Source organism: Mirounga leonina, unplaced genomic scaffold, assembly GCF_011800145.1.
Source record: "Mirounga leonina isolate KUSES-001 unplaced genomic scaffold, KU_Mleo_1.0 Mir_153, whole genome shotgun sequence".
Lineage (NCBI taxonomy): Eukaryota > Metazoa > Chordata > Mammalia > Carnivora > Phocidae > Mirounga > Mirounga leonina.
Window position 1 is genome coordinate 14,647,907 of NW_023270387.1, and position 21,794 is coordinate 14,669,700.

The 21,794-nt window shown below is 39.8% G+C and overlaps 1 protein-coding gene across 4 annotated transcripts in view; it reads right to left on the minus strand.

The window, feature by feature from the left end:
* Nucleotides 1-10,392: 10,392 nt before the first annotated feature.
* Nucleotides 10,393-21,794, minus strand: part of DDX6 (DEAD-box helicase 6) — a 34,181-nt gene continuing 22,779 nt past the window's right edge. For 3 of the 4 annotated variants that reach the window (XM_035009087.1, XM_035009086.1, XM_035009085.1), the window contains exons 11-14: nucleotides 20,095-20,158; nucleotides 16,968-17,069; nucleotides 16,369-16,551; nucleotides 10,393-14,758 (exon numbers count right to left, since the gene is read on the minus strand). In XM_035009087.1, the coding sequence (XP_034864978.1) occupies nucleotides 16,376-16,551; nucleotides 16,968-17,069; nucleotides 20,095-20,158 (342 nt within the window). In that variant the 3' untranslated portion in view covers nucleotides 10,393-14,758; nucleotides 16,369-16,375. Of the gene's footprint in view, nucleotides 14,759-16,344; nucleotides 16,552-16,967; nucleotides 17,070-20,094; nucleotides 20,159-21,794 lie in introns of all 4 variants that reach the window. The other variant, XM_035009089.1, reaches the window with a different exon arrangement.

Genomic DNA, 21,794 nt, shown 5'->3' on the forward strand with positions numbered 1-21,794 from the left:
TGCTGGGGAAGACCCGGCACTTTGACTTCACTGATTGTACGCCCATGGTTCACAAAACTCAGCGTCAGTGTCTATCACAATCACCTGAAGAGCACTTGTAACAGGTTGCTGGGGCCCTCTCCCCGAAGCTTCAGATTTGGGAGGTCTGGGTTGAGGTCGGTGCATCTGTATTTCTAACAACTTCCAAGGTGTTGCTGGTACTGCTAGTCCAGGAACCCCACTTCAAAGCTCTTAAGAGCCACTGCTGTAGGCCACTAATAAGTCCAGGCTTTCATTAGCCAGTTTAGCAAATCACAAATGCTACTCGAGGCTGCTCCAGCCAAACCATTAGTGACTGCACCCATATCAGTGAGCTGGCTGGATCAAGTCTTATGTTCCATCCCCTTTAGTCTGATATGCTGAGAAATCCCTCCCACGTGCAGCCCCCCAGATTGTTGCTAATACAGATTAGCAAGACCTTGTAACTCTTTTGGTGTATAACCAGACCTTGTACCTCTCTGAATGAGTTAATGCTGGGGTCTGACGGCCATCGGTCATCATGGCCCTAGAGGCAATGAGAGGTGGAGGCGGAGGAAAGTCCTATCTGCTTGTGAGACAATTAGCTATGCAACTGGCCGTTTAAAGGTTTTATGTAAAGTTTACTTCTTGGTAGGCGGGGTTAAGGAAGGTTGGGAAAATATGTAGTGGGGGGGTGCTTTTAGGGGAATTGGGAGGCTCAGGAATTCGTTTAAGACTTTGACTTTACTGGGCGCCTGGGTGGCTCAGTTGGTTAAGCGACTGCCTTCGGCTCAGGTCATGATCCTGGAGTCCCGGGATCGAGTCCCGCATCGGGCTCCCTGCTCGGCAGGGAGTCTGCTTCTCCTTCTGACCCTCCCCCCTCTCATGTGCTCTCTCTCTCTCATTCTCTCTCTCAAATAAATAAAATCTTTAAAAAAAAAAAAAAAGACTTTGACTTTACTGGGGCGCCTGGGTGGCTCAGTTGGTTAAGCGACTGCCTTCAGCTCAGGTCATGATCCTGGAGTCCCGGGATCAAGTCCCGCATCGGGCTCCCTGCTCGGCAGGGGGTCTGCTTCTCCCTCTGATCCTGCCCCCTCTCATGCTCTCTCTCTCTGTCTCATTCTGTCTCTCAAATAAATAAATAAAATCTTAAAAAAAAAAAAAAGACTTTGACTTTACTGGCCTTGTAATATTAGAATCTGAAAGTGTCCCCACCCCAACTTAATTCCGAGAGAGAGCCATTTATGAGGTTTTTCAATTAAAAAAAAATACACTTAACTTGGGGCGCCTCCATGGCGCAGTTGGTTAAGTGTCTGACTCTTGGTTTCAGCTCAAGTCGTGATCTCAGGGTCATGAGATCAAGCCCAGCGGCTGACTAGCACAGAGTCTGCTTGGGTTTCTCTCTCTCCCTCGTCCTCTGCCCCTCCCCTCTCAAATAAATAAATAAATATTTTAAAAAAATAATTTTAGAATCGTTTTAGATTTACAGAGAAGTTGCCAAGATAGTACAGAGACTGTCTATGTACCTTACACCCAGTTCCCCTGTTATTAACATCTCACATTCATATGGCATATTTGTCACCATTCATGAACCAATATTGAAACATGGTTAGTGACTAAAGGCCACACTTTACTCAGATTTCCTCAGTTTTTCACTTATGCCTCTTTTCTTCCGATACCATCCAGGATGCCACTTTGTATTTAGTCGTCATGTTTCCTTAGGCTCCTCTTGGCTGTGACAGTTTCTCAGACTTCCCTTGTTTTTTTTTTTTTTTTAATTAAATTTATTTTTTAAGTAAATTCTACTCCCAACATAATGCTCCAGTATATGAGCCCGAGATTGAGAGTAGCACGCTGTGTGGGCAGAGCCAGCCAGGTGCCCCAGACTTGTTGTTTTTTACGACCTTTACAGTTTTGAGGGATACTGGCCAAGTATTTTGTAGAATGTCCCTTAATTTGAGGTGTCTGGTGTTTTTCTCATAGTTATACTAGGGTCACGGGTTTGAGGGAGGAAGAACCAGAAGAGGTGAAGGGCCATTCTCAGCATCTCCTATCACAGTACCTACTATCAACATGACTTTTCACTGTGGATCCTGACCTTGATCACCTGGCCAAAGTTGTGTTTGTCAGTTTTCTCTATTGTCAAGTTATATTTTTCCTCCTTTCTTTCCATACCCTCCTCTTTGGAAAGAAGTCACTATGTGCAGCCCACACTTTAGGAGTGGAGAAAGTTCAGGATGTTAGCCTGGTCAACGTATGCCTAAAAGCATCATCCCGGATCTCAGACCATGTTCTTCTATAATATAAGAGGTTTGGTAGGGCTGAGTGTTCAGATAGGAGCTGCAATGCTATAGTCCTTACAATGAGACCCAGGTCTTGGTCTTCAGCTCTATGTGCCCTGTGACTACATATGATTCCTTCAAACCTTCCCTAAGGCCTTCTGGTTCTCCCTGTATGCTCTATTTTTTTTTTTAAACAGCTTTACTGAGTGTAATTGACCTACAATAAACTACAGGTATTGAGAGTGTGCAATTTAATGTTTTAATGTATGTATAAACCTGTAAACCATTATCATGATCAAGGTAATGAAAATATGTACACTCCCACGATTTTCCTCATGTACCTTTATGATCCTATCCTCCCTCCCACCTCTCCCACCACAGGCAACCACTGATCTGCTTCTTTTTTTTTTTTCCTAAGATTTTATTTATTTATTTGAGAGAGAGAGAGAATGAGAGAGAGAGAGCACATGAGAGGGAGAGGATCAGAGGGAGAAGCAGACTCCCCGCCGAGCAGGGAGCCCGATGCGGGACTTGATCCAGGGACTCCAGGATCATGACCTGAGCAGAAGGCAGTCGCTCAACCAACTGAGCCACCCAGGCGCCCCCACTGATCTGCTTCTTGTCATCGCAAGTTAGTTTGCATTTTCCAGAATTTTTTTTTTTAAGATTTTATTTATTTATTTGACAGAGAGAGACACAGCAAGAGAGGGAACACAAGCAGGGGGAGCGGGAGAGGGAGAGGCAGGCTTCCCGCTCAGTAGGGAGCCCGATGCGGGGCTGGATTCCAGGACTCTGGGATCATGACCTGAGACAAAGGCAGATGCTCAATGACTGAGCCACCCAGGTGCCCCCAGAATTTTATTTTTTATATGGAATCATACAGTATGTACTTTTTGTCCAACTTCTTTCACTCATCATAGCTATTTTGAGATTCATTCATGTTGTTTTGTGTATTAATATGTGTCATTCTTTATTGTTGAGTAATATTCCATTGTGTGGGTATACTACAATATGTTTATTTGCCTGTTGATATATATTTGGACTGTTTCTACTTCTTAGCTATTACAAATAAAGCTGCTGTGAACAGGGCGCCTGGGTGGCTCAGTCGTTAAGCATCTGCCTTCGGCTCAGGTCGTCATCTCCCAGTCCTGCCATCGAGCCCTGCATCGGGCTCCCTGCTTAGCAGGAAGCCTGCTTCTCCCTCTCCTACTCTCACTGCTTGTGTTCCCTCTCTTGCTGTGTCTCTCTCTGTCAAATAAATAAATAAAATCTTTTAAAAAAAAAGCTGCTGTGAACATTCATATGTAAGACTTTATATGGACATATGCTTTTGTTTTTCTTGGATAAATACATAAGAGTGGAATGGCTGGATCATATGGTAGGTATGTGTTTAACTTTTTTTTTAAGATTTTATTTATTTATTTGAGAGAGAGAATGAGAGAGAGAGAGAGAGAGAGGATGAGCAGGGGGGAGGGGTAGAGAGAAAGGGAGAAGCAGACTCCCCACTGAGCAGGGAGCCCAATGCGGAACTTGATCCCAGAACCCTGGAATCATGACCTGAGCCAAAGGCAGATGCTTAACTGACTGAGCCACCCAGGTGCCCTGACATTGTCTTTTTAATATTAGTCATTCAAATGGATATATAGTAGTATCACATTTAATGTGATTATTGATAAGATTAGGTTTACGTCTATCAGCTTGTTATGCATTTCTAATGTCCCATCTGTTCTTTCTACCCCTTTTTCTTATTTTTAGCCTTCTTTTGGATGAACTAAGTATTTTTTTTATGATTCTGTTTTATTTCCTTTTCTGGCTTATTAGCTATGACTCTTGGTTTTGTTAGGTTAGTGGTTGCTTTAGTGTTTACAGCATGCATCGTAACTCATCACTGTCTACTTTCAAGTGATATTATCCCAGTGTAGATATAGAATAAGAACCTTACAATAGAACATTTCCATTTCTTCCCTCATGACTTTCTGTATCATTGGCATATATTTTCCTTCTACATATATTTTGTTTAAGATTTTATTTTAAGTAATCTCCGCACCCAATGTGGGGCTCAAACTCAAAACCCCAAGATCAAGAGTCACATGCTCTACTAGCTGAGCCAGCCAGGCATCCCATCCTTTTACCTATAATTAATTAATTAATTACCTAATTAATTAATTCATTTTTAAGTAGGCTCCCACTCAGTGTAGAGCCCAATGTGGGCTTGAACTCATGACCCTGAGATCGAGACCTGAGCGGAAATCATGAGTCGGATGCTTAACCAACTGAACCACCCAGGTGCCGCCCCATCCTTTTACATATATTTAAAATCTCACACTACATTTTTTACTATTTTTGTTTAAACAATCAATTATCTTTTAAAGGTATTAAAATATAGTAAAAATGCCATATGTTTACCCATGTAATTACCCTTTTTAGTGGTTTTTATTTCCTTTTGGTAGATCCATATTTCCACATTATTTTATTTCATTTTGGCTTTTCCTTTAACAGTTCTTACAGTGTGGGTCTGCTGGTAATGAATTCTTTTAGCTTCTGTATGTCTGAAAATTTTTTATTTGGTCTTCATTTTTGAAATGTATTTTAATGGGTATAAAATTCAAGGTTAATGGGTTTTTTCTTTCAGTATTTAAAGATGTTGCGCTACTGACTTCTCTCTTGAAATCTTTAAGAAATCTACTCTCATTTTTATCTTTGCTCCTCTGTACATACTGTGTGTGTGTGTGTTTTCTGGCTGCTTGTAAGATTTTCCTTTATCATTAGTTTTGAGCAATTTGATTCTATCTTATAGTTTTCATATTTCTTTTGCTTGCTTAGGTTTTATTGAGATTTTTGGATCTGTGGGTTTATAGTTTTAATCAAATTTTTAAAATTTGGGCCATTATTTCTTCAAAAATTTTTTCAATCCCTTCTTTCTCCCCTCCTTTGAGGACACATATTACACAGATATTAGGCCACTTGAAATTGTTCTGTAGCTCACTGATACTCTGTTCATTAAACAAACAAAAAAAATGTTTTTCATTTTGGATAGTTTCTATTGCTACATCTTCAGGGTTACTCATCTTTTTTCTGCAGTGTCTAATATGCTGTCGTCAATCTGCTCCAGTATATTTTTCATCTCAGACATTGTAGTTTTCATCTCTAGAAGTTTGAGGGTTTTTTTGTTTTAACATCTTCTATCTCTTTACTTAACTTCTGGACTATCTGGGACAGAGTTATAATTGTTTTAATGTCCTTGTCTAGTAATTCTAATAGCTGGGTCAGTTCTGACTGACAGATTATTCTCCTTATTCTGGGTCATATTTTTCTGCTTTTTTGCATGGTTTTTAAAAAACCAGCTGCCAGATACTGTGAATTTTACCTTGTTGGGTGCTGCAGTTTTTATACTTTTATAAATATTCTTGAACTTTCTTCTGGGATAAATTATTTGGAAAGTGTTTGATTCTTTCAGGTATTGCTTTTTAGGATTTGATAAATGGGACCATCTGTGCTCACTCTATTTTCCACTGCTGAGGCAAGACTTTTCTGAATACTCTACCCCATGCCCCATGAATCATGAGGTTTTCCAGTCGGCCTGGTGGGAAGAAGCCACTGTTCCCAAACCCATGTGAGCGCTGGGCACTCTTCCCCCTAATTCTTTTGAGTGGCTCTTTCTTCTGCCTCAAGTAGTTTCTGCACATGCTTGGGCTGATCAGTACTCAGCCAAATACTCAAGGGGACTCTCTGCACATCTCTGGAGTTCTTTTTCTTTGCAGTACTCTCTCCTCTCTGGTACTCTGTCCTGCAAACTCCATCTGCTTCATCTTCTCAGAATCAGCTCTGTTTCCTCAACTCAGTTTGTGGAGCTCCACTTGGGTTCCCTTTCCTGCATCATGGCTGGGAAACTCTTTCAGGGCAGTAAGCTTGGTGATCATAACCATGGGGCTCATCTCATCTTTCTCATCTTCAGGTTTCACTGCCTTTCATTGGCTGGTGTCCAGTGTCTTGAAAACTATTGCTTCATATATTTATTGTCCATTGTTGGTTGTTTCAGGAAAGGAAGTAGATCTGGTCACTGTTACTTCATCTTGGCAGGAAGTGGAAGGCAGTAGTCCTCCTCCCCAACCTCCACTGGCATGTTCCTAATTACATGTTTATAGTTTTAAATTTATTTTCTTCTCCTATGTCCTCTAGGGCTCTGTATTGGCCAGAATTAAATCAAGGAAAGAGAACTACAATGGACATTACAAAGAATTTATTATAGGAACTAGATTTTACTTCAGTGGTTCTCAAAGTGTGGTCCCTAAACCAACAACATCAATTATCAGCATTACAATTAGAGTTTGTTAGAAATGTAAGTATCGGGCGCCTGGGTGGCTCAGACGGTTAAGCGTCTGCCTTCGGCTCAGGTCATGATGCCAGGGTCCTGGGATCGAGTCCCGCATCCGGCTCCCTGCTCCTTGGGAGCCTGCTTCTCCCTCTGCTTCTCTCTCTCTCTCTCTGTCTCTCATGAATAAATAAATAAAATCTTAAAAAAAAAAAAAAAAGAAAGAAATGTAAGTATTTAGGCCCCAACACAGACCTACTGAATCAGAAGCTCTGAAGTCTGTGAGATTCAGTAAACTGGTGTTAATAAGCCCTATAGGTGATTCAGATGCATGTTGAAGTTTGAGAGTCACTGCTTTACATAACTGGAGGAGAGACTGGGGAAGTAATGGTCCAAATGAGGGTGTTGGAAAAGCAGGGGAAAAATCACTAATCAGCCCTCTTAAACACTACTGTGGGTGAACAAGTTAGTGCTTTGAGGGAAATCTGGGAGTGAGGCACATAGCTGCTGGAATAGAATCACAGAGGGGACTGGAGTAGATGATCGAAGGCTGTTGTCTCTTCATAGTTACACTCTGTGAATTCACAGCCAAGTGGTCTGGCCATAGGTCTGGGGTTGCTGTTGTTCAGCAGATCAACAATAAGGAAAAAGAGCTGGGCATGGAGCAAGAACAAAGATGCACAAGGAAAAAGAGCAAGAGGAAACTGCAAGTTTCTGGCACATTTCTGTCACCTCTGACCACAATGACCTTCAGATTGTTAATGCAAGCTGCTTTAGTCCTACCTCCCAAATTTTGTGCAAATTTTCTCTGGGCCAACTCTGATCCCTACCCAAACAGGGAAGAGGATTCTGGGAAATGTAGGTCTAGATTAGCTCTGTAGACAAATTACAAAACCACAAAGTTCCATCCTATGTTAACCTGACATTTGGTCACACCTCTTTTAACCATATTTAACTTCCAAACAAACAACAAAGTCATGCTTCTGATTAACATAATTCATGGTTCATTAAAAAAATCAAAACCAGGGGCATCTGGTTGGCTAAGTTGGTAGAGCATGCAACTCTCGATATCAAGGTCGTGAGTTCAAACCCCATGTTGGGCATGGAGCCCACAAAAAAAAAAAAAAGAAAAAAAGATCAAGAACATGCTAACCCTCTCCCCCAAAGAGAATACAAATTCTTAGCTCACGTTATCTTCAGGTGATGTTCAAGCCTTTTCTAAAGTAGGTCAAAGTCCCCTCTGATCTCTATTAATACTTTTTAGATGGTAGAAGGAAGAGAGAAAAAGAATTAGTTGATACATACCTAATAGGTTTATAGTAAGAAATATTCATAACTATGAACTCATTTCTACAATTGGTCATGTGGTCATAAATGGTATCTATAACTTCTTTCTTCCTTCTTCCACCACCCATTCCGTATTTCCTTTGCCCTGTGCAAATGGCTTGGATAATCCTGATTGCTTGCCTGGTGGAATGACCCAAACCTTTCCTGAAGGGCCTTGGATCTTACTAGTCCAGTCTGCACTGAGTTGTAGTTTTCCACTAGCTTTTATCACATTATATGGTAAAATTAAGAGTAGCCCCAGGAGATCTGCTGCATTGCAGACATATTCTCTCTTACCCTGTGTGTGTGATCACAACCCAATTTCCCCTTTCAAATCTGGATCAGTCACCGGAAAGCAGCCCACTGGTTCATTATCATGAGAAGCCCAATGTGGCAACCTCAGTTTCCAGTTTAATGGAACTTCTGCTGAGTTCTCCGGAGGAGGCATTCCTTTCCTGGGAACTAAGACCACTGGACCAGCAGAACCCAAAGTTGCCTTATGACTTGATGAGTCAGGCAACATCCAATTCATGATGGGCAATTCAGGTAATTTGGTAATGACTGGTGGTCAAGCATTCAGTCCTTCCTAAGGCCCAATAGCAAGATAGAAACTCTCAAAAGGAGGAATACTTTTTCTTCAGAGGATGGCATAGCTTTTCTTCAAAATCCTAAAGGACTCTGCTGTCATTCACCGAAAGGAGACTGCCAAAGGCTCTATACAAGCATCCCTACCTGCCATAGGTAACTTCAAGATCATTAGATCTGCTAGATCTTAAGGCCTAAGTGGCCGAGCAACCTGTACTGCAGCTTGGACCTGTTGCAGAGCCTTCTCTTGTTCTGGGCCACCCTTAAAAATGGCAACAATTCTGATTTCTCAGCAAGTGAGTTAGAGTGACACACCCAAAGTATATATTGCCTTCAAAATCCAAAGAGGCTCACTAGGCATTATGTCTCTTTCTTAGCGATAGGAGAGGCCAGATTTAGCAATTTGTCCTTCACCTAGAAAGGGATATTGCAACATGCCCTGGTCCTTTGGATCCCTAGAATTTCACTGAGGTAGGTCCATGATTTTGTGAAATCGATTTCCTATCCTCTAGCATGCTTGAGTTTTACCAAAGTATCCAGGTTGATGCTATATCCTGCTCACCATGTCTGTAATATTGTGGGCCAGCATGATATCCTGTAGAATTCAGAGGTGATCGATCAGTCTCTCCAGACTAGCTAGAAGGGTAATAGAGCCTTGACATAGAACAATGAAGTTGTACTGTTGGTCCTGACAGCTAATAGCAAATGGTTTGTCATTACTAAGAGGTCTGGGGTGGGGTGTGTGTGGGGGGGAGCATTCACTACATCAATAGCTACATTCCAGGTGGCAGATAAGGTTTTTTTTCCGGCAAAAACACACATATCTGGAACAGCAGTTGCAATGGAAGTCATCACCTGGTTAAGTTTATGATAATCCACTATCATTCCTTATAATCCATTTGTCTTCTGCACAAACCCAAGTATGTGTGTGTTGAATGATATGGTAAGAACAACCAATGTTTCATCTTTCAAGTCTGTCAGAGGCACTAGTCTCTGCAATCTCTTCTCTGCTCTTTAGATCGAAAAGTTGAGGCCAGTTCCCGTTTCTTAAGACAATGTACTGTAGTGGAAGAACTGTTTACAACTTTGCCGTAGTTGTCTTGCAATCAGGTTAATAAGCCCTTCAATTTTTTCAAAATTGTTGTGGCATTGCAATCCATGAACGTGGCACCTCTCAATTTCTCTCATCAGCGTTATTTTGCAGCTTTCAGTATGTAAGTTGTGCACATTTTGCTAGTTGTACCTAAGTGTTTCTTTTGGGTTAGAGCAAAGGGGGCTGTGTTTAGCTTTAAGCGTCTGAATTTCTCACTTAGGTCTTTTGATTTCTTTCGTTAGTATTTTGTACTTCTTAGCACACAAATTTTTTTTTTTTTTTTTTTTGAAGAGGGAGAAGCAGGCTCCCTGCTGAGCGAGGAGCCCGATGTGGGACTCCATCCCAGGACTCTGGGATCATGACCCGGGCCAAAGGCAGCCGCTTAACTGACTGAGCCACCCAGGCATCCCTTTAGCGCACAAATTCTGTTCATATCGTCAAATTCACTCCTAAGTAAACTTTGTGGGCATGTTCAGTTTACTGAAACATCTGAACAGTTCTGGAGGGCATTACTTATAACCCACTTCCATATATCACACACTAACATCTCTCCAAATGATTATCTCGGTTCTCTGTTCAGGCAATGAAAATCGAAAAAGTGAAATGAGGACAGTAGGACAGCATCTACACTGGATGAGGGTGCTGAGACGAGCCATCTCAGATTTTACTCAACTGGGCTTACAGAAGTAGTGCTGAGAATGTCCTACTGTCTCACCATGTGAATTACTTTAGTAAAATGTTCTCATATGCAAGAATTCCTAAATAGCACAGCCTGCTAAGGACATACCACACACACATTTGGAGTTCCAGTGGGCTTTTATTGAGATAAATTAACAAAAACCGAGATTTTATCAACCATTTTTTCTGAACCTTATAAACTCAGCAGACTCTGGTCCATATATGTGTACATACAACGTAACATATCCCAACAAAAACAGAGTCCCACTGGAACATTTGCCAATTAACAGAAAGCCAATTTTCCCTTTCCCCAAATGTTTTCAAAATTTTGAGTCCCCACTGTTCACTTCTCAGTGGAACTGGTCCCTTGTGGCTAGGGACACTGGAATTCCATCCCATTTTTACTGAACAAAAATACTTTTCAAGTTTTAGTTTTGTTTCAAAAAAGGGAAGTGACTTTGTTTTCTCCAGGCACCCCTCCCCGACAACCATTGGTTAAAATACAGTAGCCTGTATCTTAATAACCCAGCCCTACCCCCTCCCTTGCCCTGCCCAGTATTGTCTACTGGAGAATTTAAACACACTTCTGCTGGAATCTGTCAGCTGTGGAGGGGCAGAGTCCAGGTGCCAGGCTAGCTCCCTCTAACCTCATGAACTGTTACAGCCTTTGGACATTTAACTCTCTACCCCAAAGATGAGTTTTTAAGACCAGAGATTTTCTTTGGGAGTTTAAGAAAACTATCTTTAAGGATATAAAGTATAACTACAAGCTCACAAAAGTCCACTTCATTTCACCAGAAAGTTGACTTCAGCTCCCATGAAGCCAAAAATTTTGCTTGACAAAGGTATTTTGTCAGAAAATGATTCCACAGTAACAATTTTTAAGATACACAGAACGTTGAAAAACGTAGCAAATTAAAATAACATGGCTTAATTCCCCCAAAATTATTTCATCTTTTTGTTACTCATCTGTAAGGTCAGGAGTGTGGCTAAAGGCCATTTCTGATGAGGTTATGAACTTCCAAAGTGTTTCTAAATCCTTAGTGCAGACACCCTCCCTTTTGGGGCATAGTAACCTCCCTCCCACCCCTATTAAAAAAAAAAAAAAGAAAAAAAAAAAAAAACTAAACCAAGTGATCAGAATGAGATGTTTTGATTCCAACAAATTTACACTCTAGGCTTTGTGCTGAGTTATCTGGTTCTAACCCAAGCATGATGGTATCAAACACAAAGCACACAGCAAAGGAAAGATGCTCCCATCTCATTCTGAAAACAGATACTGATAACCAATTGCCTCCCCCCTCCCCCCAGCCATTGGGACCCACCCATATTACGATGCTGAGACCAACTGGAAAATAACTGAGAGAGAGATTTAGATTTGCTTCTCCCTTACTTCTTCCCATGGAAGATCATTTTTGAATAAGTTTATGCTATTCCCAAGGGAAAGCCAAGAAAGTTTCTCCACTGGAATGTATGGGAAGAGAAAAACAAAACAGGCCCAGAGGCAGCAAGGTGTGTAACAGTCCATAACCCATTACACAACTACAACCATAGGCAAAACCATGAGTTGGACATAATTTAAATATTAAAAATAGGGAACAGTTTCATCCAAACGAACCACTGGAAAAAATATTACCACTACTTAAGAGAGACACCCAATAGTGGAAAGAACACAAAAACAATTTCCAGTAACAGTGCTCCTTATAGTGAGGGGGATTTAAAAAAAAAAAAAAAAAAGACTAGGCTTTGACCTAGTCCTTAGAGCATCTTTCCATTTAGCAATTCCTATTCAAGAGTCAAGCACCAAAACTGGACAGCTGCCTCTACAGGACTGTGTCCAATAGTGGTGTTCCAGATCATTTAAGTGCCACTCCTCATCAGAGGCTATACTTCAGTAATACTTTCAATTAAGTCTGTGCTTTAAGAGGGACCCACAGTCATGTGGCACCAGGCACAGTCTGAGAATGGCAAAGACGACTGCGCGGTTTGTCTTGTCACCCACACACTCTCTAGCGAGATATCCAATTGCAACCACAAGCCTTTGCTTTTCTTCTATAATGAATGATCCCTCTTATCTCGCCAGAAGTGGGGGAAAAAGAGAGCTGCATCAGTACAAGGGCAAGATTTTTTTGGTCAAAAGTTGATGCCTTCTAAATTCCCTCCCCCCACCCCTCCCTGGAAAAAAGTTATTCCTTAATTAGGGCTTGTATTTAGTAACCAATTGGCCAGACAGAACATAGCTTGGATACCAAATAAATGAGCTTATTCTTTTTTGGGTTTGTACTGTGCAGCTCTTGCTACAGTTTTTTAAGGAGTTAGGGCCATGTCTGATCAGGAGGCATCTGCAGGATTTTGATCCTAAGTAGTTTTGGGTGAGTCACAAATAGTTTTGCTTAGAACTAGCCAAGAGTCAAAAAAAGCAACTTTGAATAATTGATTTCTTTATCCAGGTGAGTTAAGCATGAAAGCATATGCAGGACTTATCTTGTAATATTTTAGGGTTTTGAAAAAATGGAACATGGAAATCAAATTTTTTTAATTTTATTTTTTGTTTTTTTTTTAAACCCTGGATGCCTCCTGATTGACCTAGTACACTGGGTTAAAAGGGAATTAAAAACATTAAAAAAAAAAAGTTCACTGGTTTTGATTCATCTCACTCCTTTTGCCTGGAGATCAGGCCAAACATCAAGCATGTTGGGAGGGGCACAATTTAAAGCAACACTATTGACTGTAAAGCATTTGCCAGCAATTTACAATGCAAAATGACAGATAATTCTTGTCACAAAGCAAAAGGATGGCAAGCAGCTTTCTGTAGCAAGAAAGTTAACAGCTCTCAGGAGTTGCCCATTCCTGCAAGTTTATGTCTCAAGGTGGGCAGAGGGCAACACACTTACACAGTACAGGAAGTGATCCACAGAAAGTAAGCTCCAGAACTGCTAACATTACCAAAGCTGGTACTGGCTAATATTCTGAAATGCAAAATCCATGCTTTGTACATATACTGCTCAGACACTGCCACTCAATTGAATTCCCACACTGCAAGGGAGATTAATCTTTGTCCCCTTTTGCTGAGCTTGAAAAGTTCCTCAAACTTTTTTTAAAAGGGGGGAGAAGAAGCAAAATCAGAGAGAGCTTCTCAAAAATAACATCTTGAGTCATAGGTTTTTGAAGTTTCCTTGCTCTCTCTGGCAGGTGTTCTCCAAAGGTATTAAGATGATACAGTGTGGCAGCAAACAGTGAATCCCAGACTTCTGGGTTCCTCTTCCAACACAGGGTCACCAAAGAGGCCTGCTCTCTACACTAAGAGGCCAAAGTACTTTTTAGAATTTAGTGTTGCGGAAAACTGAGCCCCTCTCATCTTTAGCTGCTCCCATAATCACTCTAATCCCCTTAATCCCAGCAACCTTCATCCAAAAAAAAATATATATATATGTATATATATATATGAACCCAGAAAAAAACTTATTTACAAAGTTTATACAAGTATACACACCCAATTTTCTATGGGACACGCTTTGCCACAGAGGAAAGAGGGTCAAGGCTCTGACATGTCTACACATCAAGTGCCATAACTGCTAATGGAAGCGTATGTAAACCAGTCTTTAGTGTTCTGCTATAGAGCACAAAGGCTTGTCATATGGCTCCTGCAATGATAGACTGCTCTTTCCTTTGGGAGCGATGATGTTGTAATCTACTCAGCCCAGAAGAAATTTTTACTTGGGATTGTTTTTTTTTTTTTTAAATACATGTATTTACAGTGCGGATGAACTGCAGTTGCATATCAACTCCTCCACAGAAAGTAAAATAGAATGATGTTTAACATTACTAATATGTGTCATCTTCCAGCCCTGGGCTTGAGTATCGGGTAAAAAGGGAAGAGAGAGACTTCAACTTGAAACCAGAATGAAAAGACAAAAATTTAAAAAGATAGGAAAAAAAAAAAAAAAAAGAAAGAAAGAAAAAGAATTACTATTGTTGATTCCTTGGGCTGTGTCTAAAAGATGATATTCTGAATGGTCTCATAGCATAAGGCACTTCGCACAAATAAGTAATAAGCTCTTCAGGCTTAAAAAACGGATGAGTAATAAGGGAGAAGTTGAAATGCACTCAAGAGTCAGCTGTTGGAGAATTTTGAAATTGTAGACAAGCTTGTGTGTTCATCAAGATTCTTCTCTTTTTAGGGTTTCTCCCCTTCTCTTCTTTCTCCTCCTTCCTTGTCCCCCTTCCCCAGAAAACATTTTTTAAAAACCAGCAGTTAGTGCAACTAATGTTCAGTCAGCACACAGTGCAAACAAGTGGAACAAAAAAGGTAAATTCCTTCTTTTCAGCTTTTTCTCTTCACCAGTTAAAAAAAGAAAAAATGTCTGAGCTCTTTTAAGTCTTCATAGTTCCAAAATAAAAAGATGAAAAACCCACAAAGAGAAGAGCATCCCCCCCAAACGATGTGTCACAGATCCAAACGAGCCTTCTGTAGTTTGTCAAAGCCTAAAGAAAGAAGGAAGAAACCTAAAATTAACTTTTGTGAAAACAATATGAACCAGGATACCTAGGTTTTCACAATCCAACCAGATGCTCTCTCTGTAGTGGCTTCTACTAAACTAAGCCTTTGCCTGCCGTAGAATCCATTTAGGATTAAGGAATTTCTGCTAGGCATTCCAGAGACAGAACAAGAGCCTGAAAGTTCTGATATCCAAAACAATTAAATCAAGAAAAACAAATTAAAAAAAAAATTTTTTTTTAAAGATTTATTCGACAGAGAGAGAGACAGCGAGAGAGGGAACACAAGCGGGGAGAGTGGGCGAGAGAGAAGCAGGCTTCCCGCCAAGCAGGGAGTCTGATGCGGGGCTCGATCCCAGGATCCTGGATCATGACCTGAGCTGAAGGCAGATGCTTAACAACTGAGCCACCCAGGCGCCCCAAAATTTTTTTTAAACTTCCATAAACTTGACAGCCTGCCAGGATACCAACAAACATTGGCTACTTTTATGTTTGTCTGAGGGTTTTGTTTGACATTTTGGGGGGCGGGGGGAGAAAGAAAGAAACTAAAGTGAAAAGAGCAACTCAGAAACTTTGAAAGAGTAACAGATAAATGGGGTGCCTGGGTGGCTCAGTTGGTTCATCACCTGACTTAGGCTCAGGTTAAGCTCCTAGGATCCTAGGGTCCCTGACTTGGCGGAGAGTCTGCCTGTCCCTCTCCCCTCTGCCCGTCCCCCTGCTTGTGCTCTCTCAAATAAATAAAATCTTTTTTTTTTTTTTAAAGATTTTATTTATTTATTCATGAGAGACAGAGAGAGAAAGGCAGAGGGAGAAGCAGGCTCCCAAGGAGCAGAGAGCCCGATGCGGGGCTCCATCCCAGGACCCTGGGATCATGACCTGAGCCGAAGGCAGACACTTAACCATCTGAGCCACCCAGGCACCCTCAAATAAATAAAATCTTAAAAAAAAAAAAAAAAGTGTAACAGGTAAAATGCTCATTGCTAATTTGGAAGTTACCATCTCTCAAAACAGATTTTCATTTTCCTTAGAAAAAGTTGCAAAACAAGCCTGTATTCTTTATGTTGAGCCTTCGTTTGAGCATTACTACCAGAATCCAACAGTCACCAAACAATGAAAGAAGAGGGTGGTGCAGGAAACAAGACTGGGCATTTAAAAAAAGACAGTTATCCTCTCAACCTGATTACACATTTGGCAACGAGGCACTGCAGGTAATTAACCTGATTTATTAAGATGCCCAGTAGAAATTAAGAGTGATTAAGAGAGAAATGACTGAGTGATATAGACAAAAAAAAAATATTTTCATATTCAAATTGTTGAAAAAGATTCTTTGCTTTCATTATTTTGGCAGTCTGGATTTGGCTTAAGTACTGCTCTTGTATCACATTATACAAGAAAACTTCATTCAAGAGCAGCATTTATGGATTTTCTAATGGGACCACAACTTCACCCAAGCAGTATGTCCAGTTTACTGTCATTTATGCCAACAGGTGTTCTACCCTATCACTGCTATTACATGCAATGCAACAGCAAATTTCCTCCAGGAAAGAGGATCTTGATTTAAATACTATGCTCACTTAGTGGTTCTGTCAGGTACGCACATGCTTGTTAAGGTTTCTCGTCTTCTACAGGCTCGCTGTGGTATTCTGCCACATACAGGCTCTTGTCAATGTTGCTTGGGATCGGTTTAATCTCTGTTCCCAGCTGCTCCTCAATACTTTTCAGGTTGAAGCGATCATCATATGTGATCAAGTTGATGGCTAAGCCAAGATGACCAAAGCGACCTAAAAATGAAAAACACTTTTTCATTAATAAAAATTTAAGTTAAAGAGAACTGATGATGTGCATGTACAAGTCTATTAGTGGCAAAACCATACATGCGTCATGTTTTTGTTCAGTGCCATTCTGAATTTTTAAAACCACTTCTTATGGTCTCCTCAAACACACAACTTCAGGTTTCACAGCCCAAAGTAGTACCCTATTTTACCTTTTTCAAATGACAAAACAGATACTCATTTGTGTCAAAGTTGCCAAAATACATACACTAAACAGTAGTTACAGACTGAACCACCTAATGAGAAAACTAAGGACCTCATTTGTGAATTTTATCTCAATTTAAGCATAAAGTTATTTTAACTTTTCTTAAATGCTCTACAAGAATTAGAAATCAGTCTTAAAAGAACATCTTCCTTTTCCTCACCTGATCTTCCAATACGATGGAGATAGGTCTCTGCCAGCTTTGGGAAGTCAAAGTTAATTACCACATTCACAGCTTGTATATCAATACCTCGGGTAAACAAATCTTAAAAGAGAAAGAAAGAATCTCCATCATTATCTTTCAATTTAAGCATGTTTCTTGGTACCATAATACTCTTTTAACATGTATTTCTAGTGCAACCTAAGCTTTAGTCACTTCATTCAGTAATTCAAATGCATTTGCAAATTACTAGCATTACCTTTCATGCACATTATCATAAATAACTTTCCGCTAGCAAGTTACCTTTCCTAGTCCCATTAAGTTTTAAAAAATGGTTTAAGATAACTGCAAATGCAAGAGGTCAGAATGACTGGTAAACTATAAGCTCATAAATGAGTCTCAGGAATAATTTTCTTTTCACCTATTTTTTAGTATGCAATCCAAGATTAAAATAGATTAAAAACTTTGTGTAACCAAAAATACCTCAAAAAGAAGAGGTAATCCACTCGTAGTTAATTTATACTTTTTGAATTCATTCATTTCAGTCTACTACGTGATTTACAAGTCTGAGGCAAGTACAAGGTCACCACTTCTCTTTTCTAGTCCCACAGTAACTATGCTAATTTAGGCTCTGAAAACTGCAAGTAAAGACAATTACAATAGACTAATAACTAGGTTTCAAGGCTTCTATCAGCTCCATACTCCAAAATAATCCATGACGGTCGTGACCACTATTTCTAAAATACTGCTTTCAATTTATAACTTATCCTTTTGAATTGCCCCTGGATAAAAATTGAAATTGACATACAAGGTCCTCTTTGGTCCTAACGTAGTTCTCTAACACATCTCTTCCTCAAACCTTCCTCTCCACGAAATTCATCTACTCATCCTTTCTTTTTTTAAAGATTTTATTTATTTATTTGAGAAAGTCAGAGATAGTGACCGAGAGCATGAGTGGGGAGGAGAGGGAGAAGCAGGCTCCCCGCCGAGCAGGGAGCCCGATGCGGGGCTCGATCCCAGGACCCCGGGATCACGACCCGAGCCGAAGGCAGACGCTTCACCGACTGAGCCACCCGGGCGCCCCTACTCATCCTTTCTTAAACATATCTTCTTGAAGCCCTCTATGGATCACATTTGATGCCAGTCCCCTAACTTAAAACTCCTTCTGCAAGTCTAAAACTTACCTAGTTTATAGAGCCAATTACAATTCCACCTCTTCTCAGGTCACATGTTAATTTCCTTTCCTATGAAAATTTAGGATTACTTACTACACATACCTCACATTTGCAAATTACTTTTACTCCTTTGTAGATCCAGCCTAAAGCCTGTTTCTGTAAATCCAGTTTTACTGTCACAGGACCATGCCCATTTGTTCATGTACTGTTTAAGGGTGCTTATGAGCTGGAATGGCAGAGCTGAGAAACTTGTAACAAGAGACCAAATGATATCTACTATCTGGCACTTTAAAGAAAAAGGTTGCAGGGCCTGTCTTAGACTCTTAATGTTATCTTTTTTATCTGATTAAACCACTGCTCCTTTAAGTAAAGGGTGATACTTCGCATATATTTATACACTTTATACACCTGTTATTCAGTACTTATTTAATGACATACTAAATACTGTTCTGTTTGCACATTCTGAATTTGCTTAACTCAACATTTCACCAATGAACTAGTTCCTCTTCTATAGGCTCCCTAAGTGAAGGAAGTGTGTATGTATTTAAAAAAATTTTAATTGTGGTAAAATATACATAATATAAAACTGAGGAGTAACATGTATTTTTTTTAGCACCAAGCTAAATACCTGGCAAAGAGTAAAAAAAATATATGTTGAATATCAAAAACTATTTTTGAATGAATAAACTGCAACAGGTATTTGTGCAGAATTCACTTTAAGGCATTCCCATCTTACAAATAAAAAAAGGCATAAAAGTATGATTTGATGATTACAAGTACAAAATGGTAGGACTTGAGCCCCAATCTTCAAATTCTAGTCTAGTATCCTTTCCACCAAATCAGATTACTTTATATTTAAGTACTTGAATACAAAATTTAGAAGTGCTGCTAAAGTGGGGTGCCTTGGTGGCTCAGTTGGTTAAGCGTCTGCCTTCGGCTCAGGTCATGATCCCAGTGTCCTGGGATCAAGCCCCTCATCGGGAAACCTGCTTCTCCCTCTTCCTCTGCCTGCCTGTCTGCCTACTTGTCATCTCTATCAAATACATAAAATCTTTAAAAAAAAAAAAAAGTGCTGATAAAGTAAACATATATGTATTAATTCGCAGCTGTATTAAAGGTCCTTTTAGATATAAAGCAGAGAAACAAGATAAAGTGGGAACACTCAGGATATCGGATAGCCCTGTTTTGGTTCTTGTAAATTAGCAAATTCAGTATTCTGCTAGTATATAAATTTGGAGTTTATTTCTATAGCAGTATTCTTAAAAATCCAAATTGTATAGTATTCTAAAATTTTGATCTGGGTGCTAGTAATATGGGTGTGTACATGTGCAAAAATTCACTGAATATCCTTATAATTACTATATTTTTGTGTATACCTCAACTAAAAACAAAACAAAAAAAAAAAAATCCAGGCTCTTCTCTCTACCCAGAAGCCTAGTTTAAATGATTACTCTCATACCAATACTAAGATTGTATTTCCAGAGTAGAAATTGGAGGATACTCAATCCATTTGCTTTGTCTGATCTGACTGTCCACCTGCCTCCCCAATTTGTTCTTCTTCATGTACTGAAATACACCAAAATACAGACTAGTCTGTCTCTGGCAAAAAAATTAAAAGACCACAATAAATAACTTCCAAAATATAGTTTCTTAACGTAATTTATTTTGCACACGGTACATATAACTCGTTCCTGTATGCTAAAATTATTCAGAAAACACATAAATTCCACTAGTTTAAAAGACAGATGAGGTATGAGTGCCAGTAACAAGTATTCTGCAGTTTCAGATATGGAAACTAGTTTCAGGAATTAACTATAGCTCATTCTCAACTTCGGAAATTCCAGAAATGGCTTTAGGGTGAGCTGAACTCTTGTCACAGATTCTGTTGGGAGATATGGACAGAAAAAGCAGAGCTGAACCAGGGAGAAAAAACAACGGGTAAAGGAAATACTTACCAGTGCAAACAAGATTGCGGCATAAGCCATTTCGGAAATCATGAAATACACGATTTCGATGTTCCTAGGAACAAAGCAATGCATCTGATTTCTTTAAAAACTCATATGCACAGCCCTAAATTTCTCATCACTAATTTCTCCTATTCAAGGTTTTGTATACCCCAAATTTACGCAAATGAGAGATGAATGAATTCAATACCCGTAAGTTAAAAAAAAAGTTAATCAAATTAGTTTCCCATGGGAATTAATAAGCAACTAAAACATCCATGGGGGCGCATGGGTGGTTCAGTTAGTTAAGCATCTGAGTTTTGATCTCACTCAGGGCTATACGCTGGGTATGGAGCCTACCTAAAAAACAAAACAAGGGGTGCCTCAGTCGGTTAGGTATCTGCCTTCAGCTCAGGTCATGATCCTGGGGTTCTGTGATCGAGCCCCATGTCAGGCTACCTGCTCAGTGGGAAGCCTGCTTCTCCTTCTCCCTCCTGCTCGTGCTCTCTCTCAAATAAATAAATAAGATCTTTAAAAAACAAAACAAAAATACCTACCCATACCTTTATTTAGCATTTATCTCTCTTTTAAGGCTTTTATTTATTTGACAGAGGATAGTGAGAACAGGAACACAAGCAGGGGGAGTGGGAGAGGGAGAAGCAGGCTTCCCACCAAGCAGGGAGCCCGATGTGGGGCTAGATCCCAGGACCCCGGGGACGATGACCTGAGCCGAAGGCAGACACTTAACTGACTGAGCCCCCCAGGCGCCCTTATTCAGCATTTATCTTAACTGTTAAGGATATTATCCTTTTTGCTGAAGTGAATTTTAATTAAAGTGACAACTTTCACCATGTTTTTGTATATCCATTTTTAAAATGTTTCAAACAGAAGATGACAAAAATTTGGCTTGACCAAATTAATTGAATATTTTAGTTAATGTACGCAAAAACAAAAATTTACTTTCCTTTTTTTAAATTTGTGAGTGAGCACGCAGGGCAGATAGAGGGAGAGAATCTCAAGCAGACTCTCCCGACCAAGCGTGGGGCTTTATCTCACCACCCTGACATCATGACCTGAGCCAAAATCAAGAGATGCTTAACTAACTGAGCCACCCAGGCGCCCCAAAAATTTACTTTTCAATTAAAAAAAATGAGAACACATGCGTAACGACTCTGACACAAGTGACAAATCTAGCATCTGGCAAACTGGTCTTTCCTTTCAAAGCAACATTCTTCCACTCTGAAATACTCTCTACAGCTTAACACATTAATTTCCTGTGACAATTTCTAATATTAGGATTTACGTGGTGTATCTGATCCATTATCAAACTTCTCTGAAAACCAAAGTTGAGCTGATTAACTCAAATTCTTAATCTGCTAGTCTTCAGAAACCGTTTTCACAAAATTTCAATGTTTACCACACACAACACAAATGTTTTTATAGTTCTGAATTTATTTAAACTGTTTTTTTTTTTAATTAAGTTCTGAAATTTAGAGAGATTGCATCCTAAAGGCAAATAAAGAAAAAAAATATGGACTGAAGAGGTACATAAATTAAAAATCTAGAGGAGTGTTGTCCAATAGAACCTTCTGCAATGATAGAAATGTTCTATATCTGTACTTTCCAAAACTGTAGCTGCTAGTCACATGTAACATGGCACTTGAAATGTGGTTAGTGTAACAGAGGAACTAAATTTTAAATTTTATTTAATT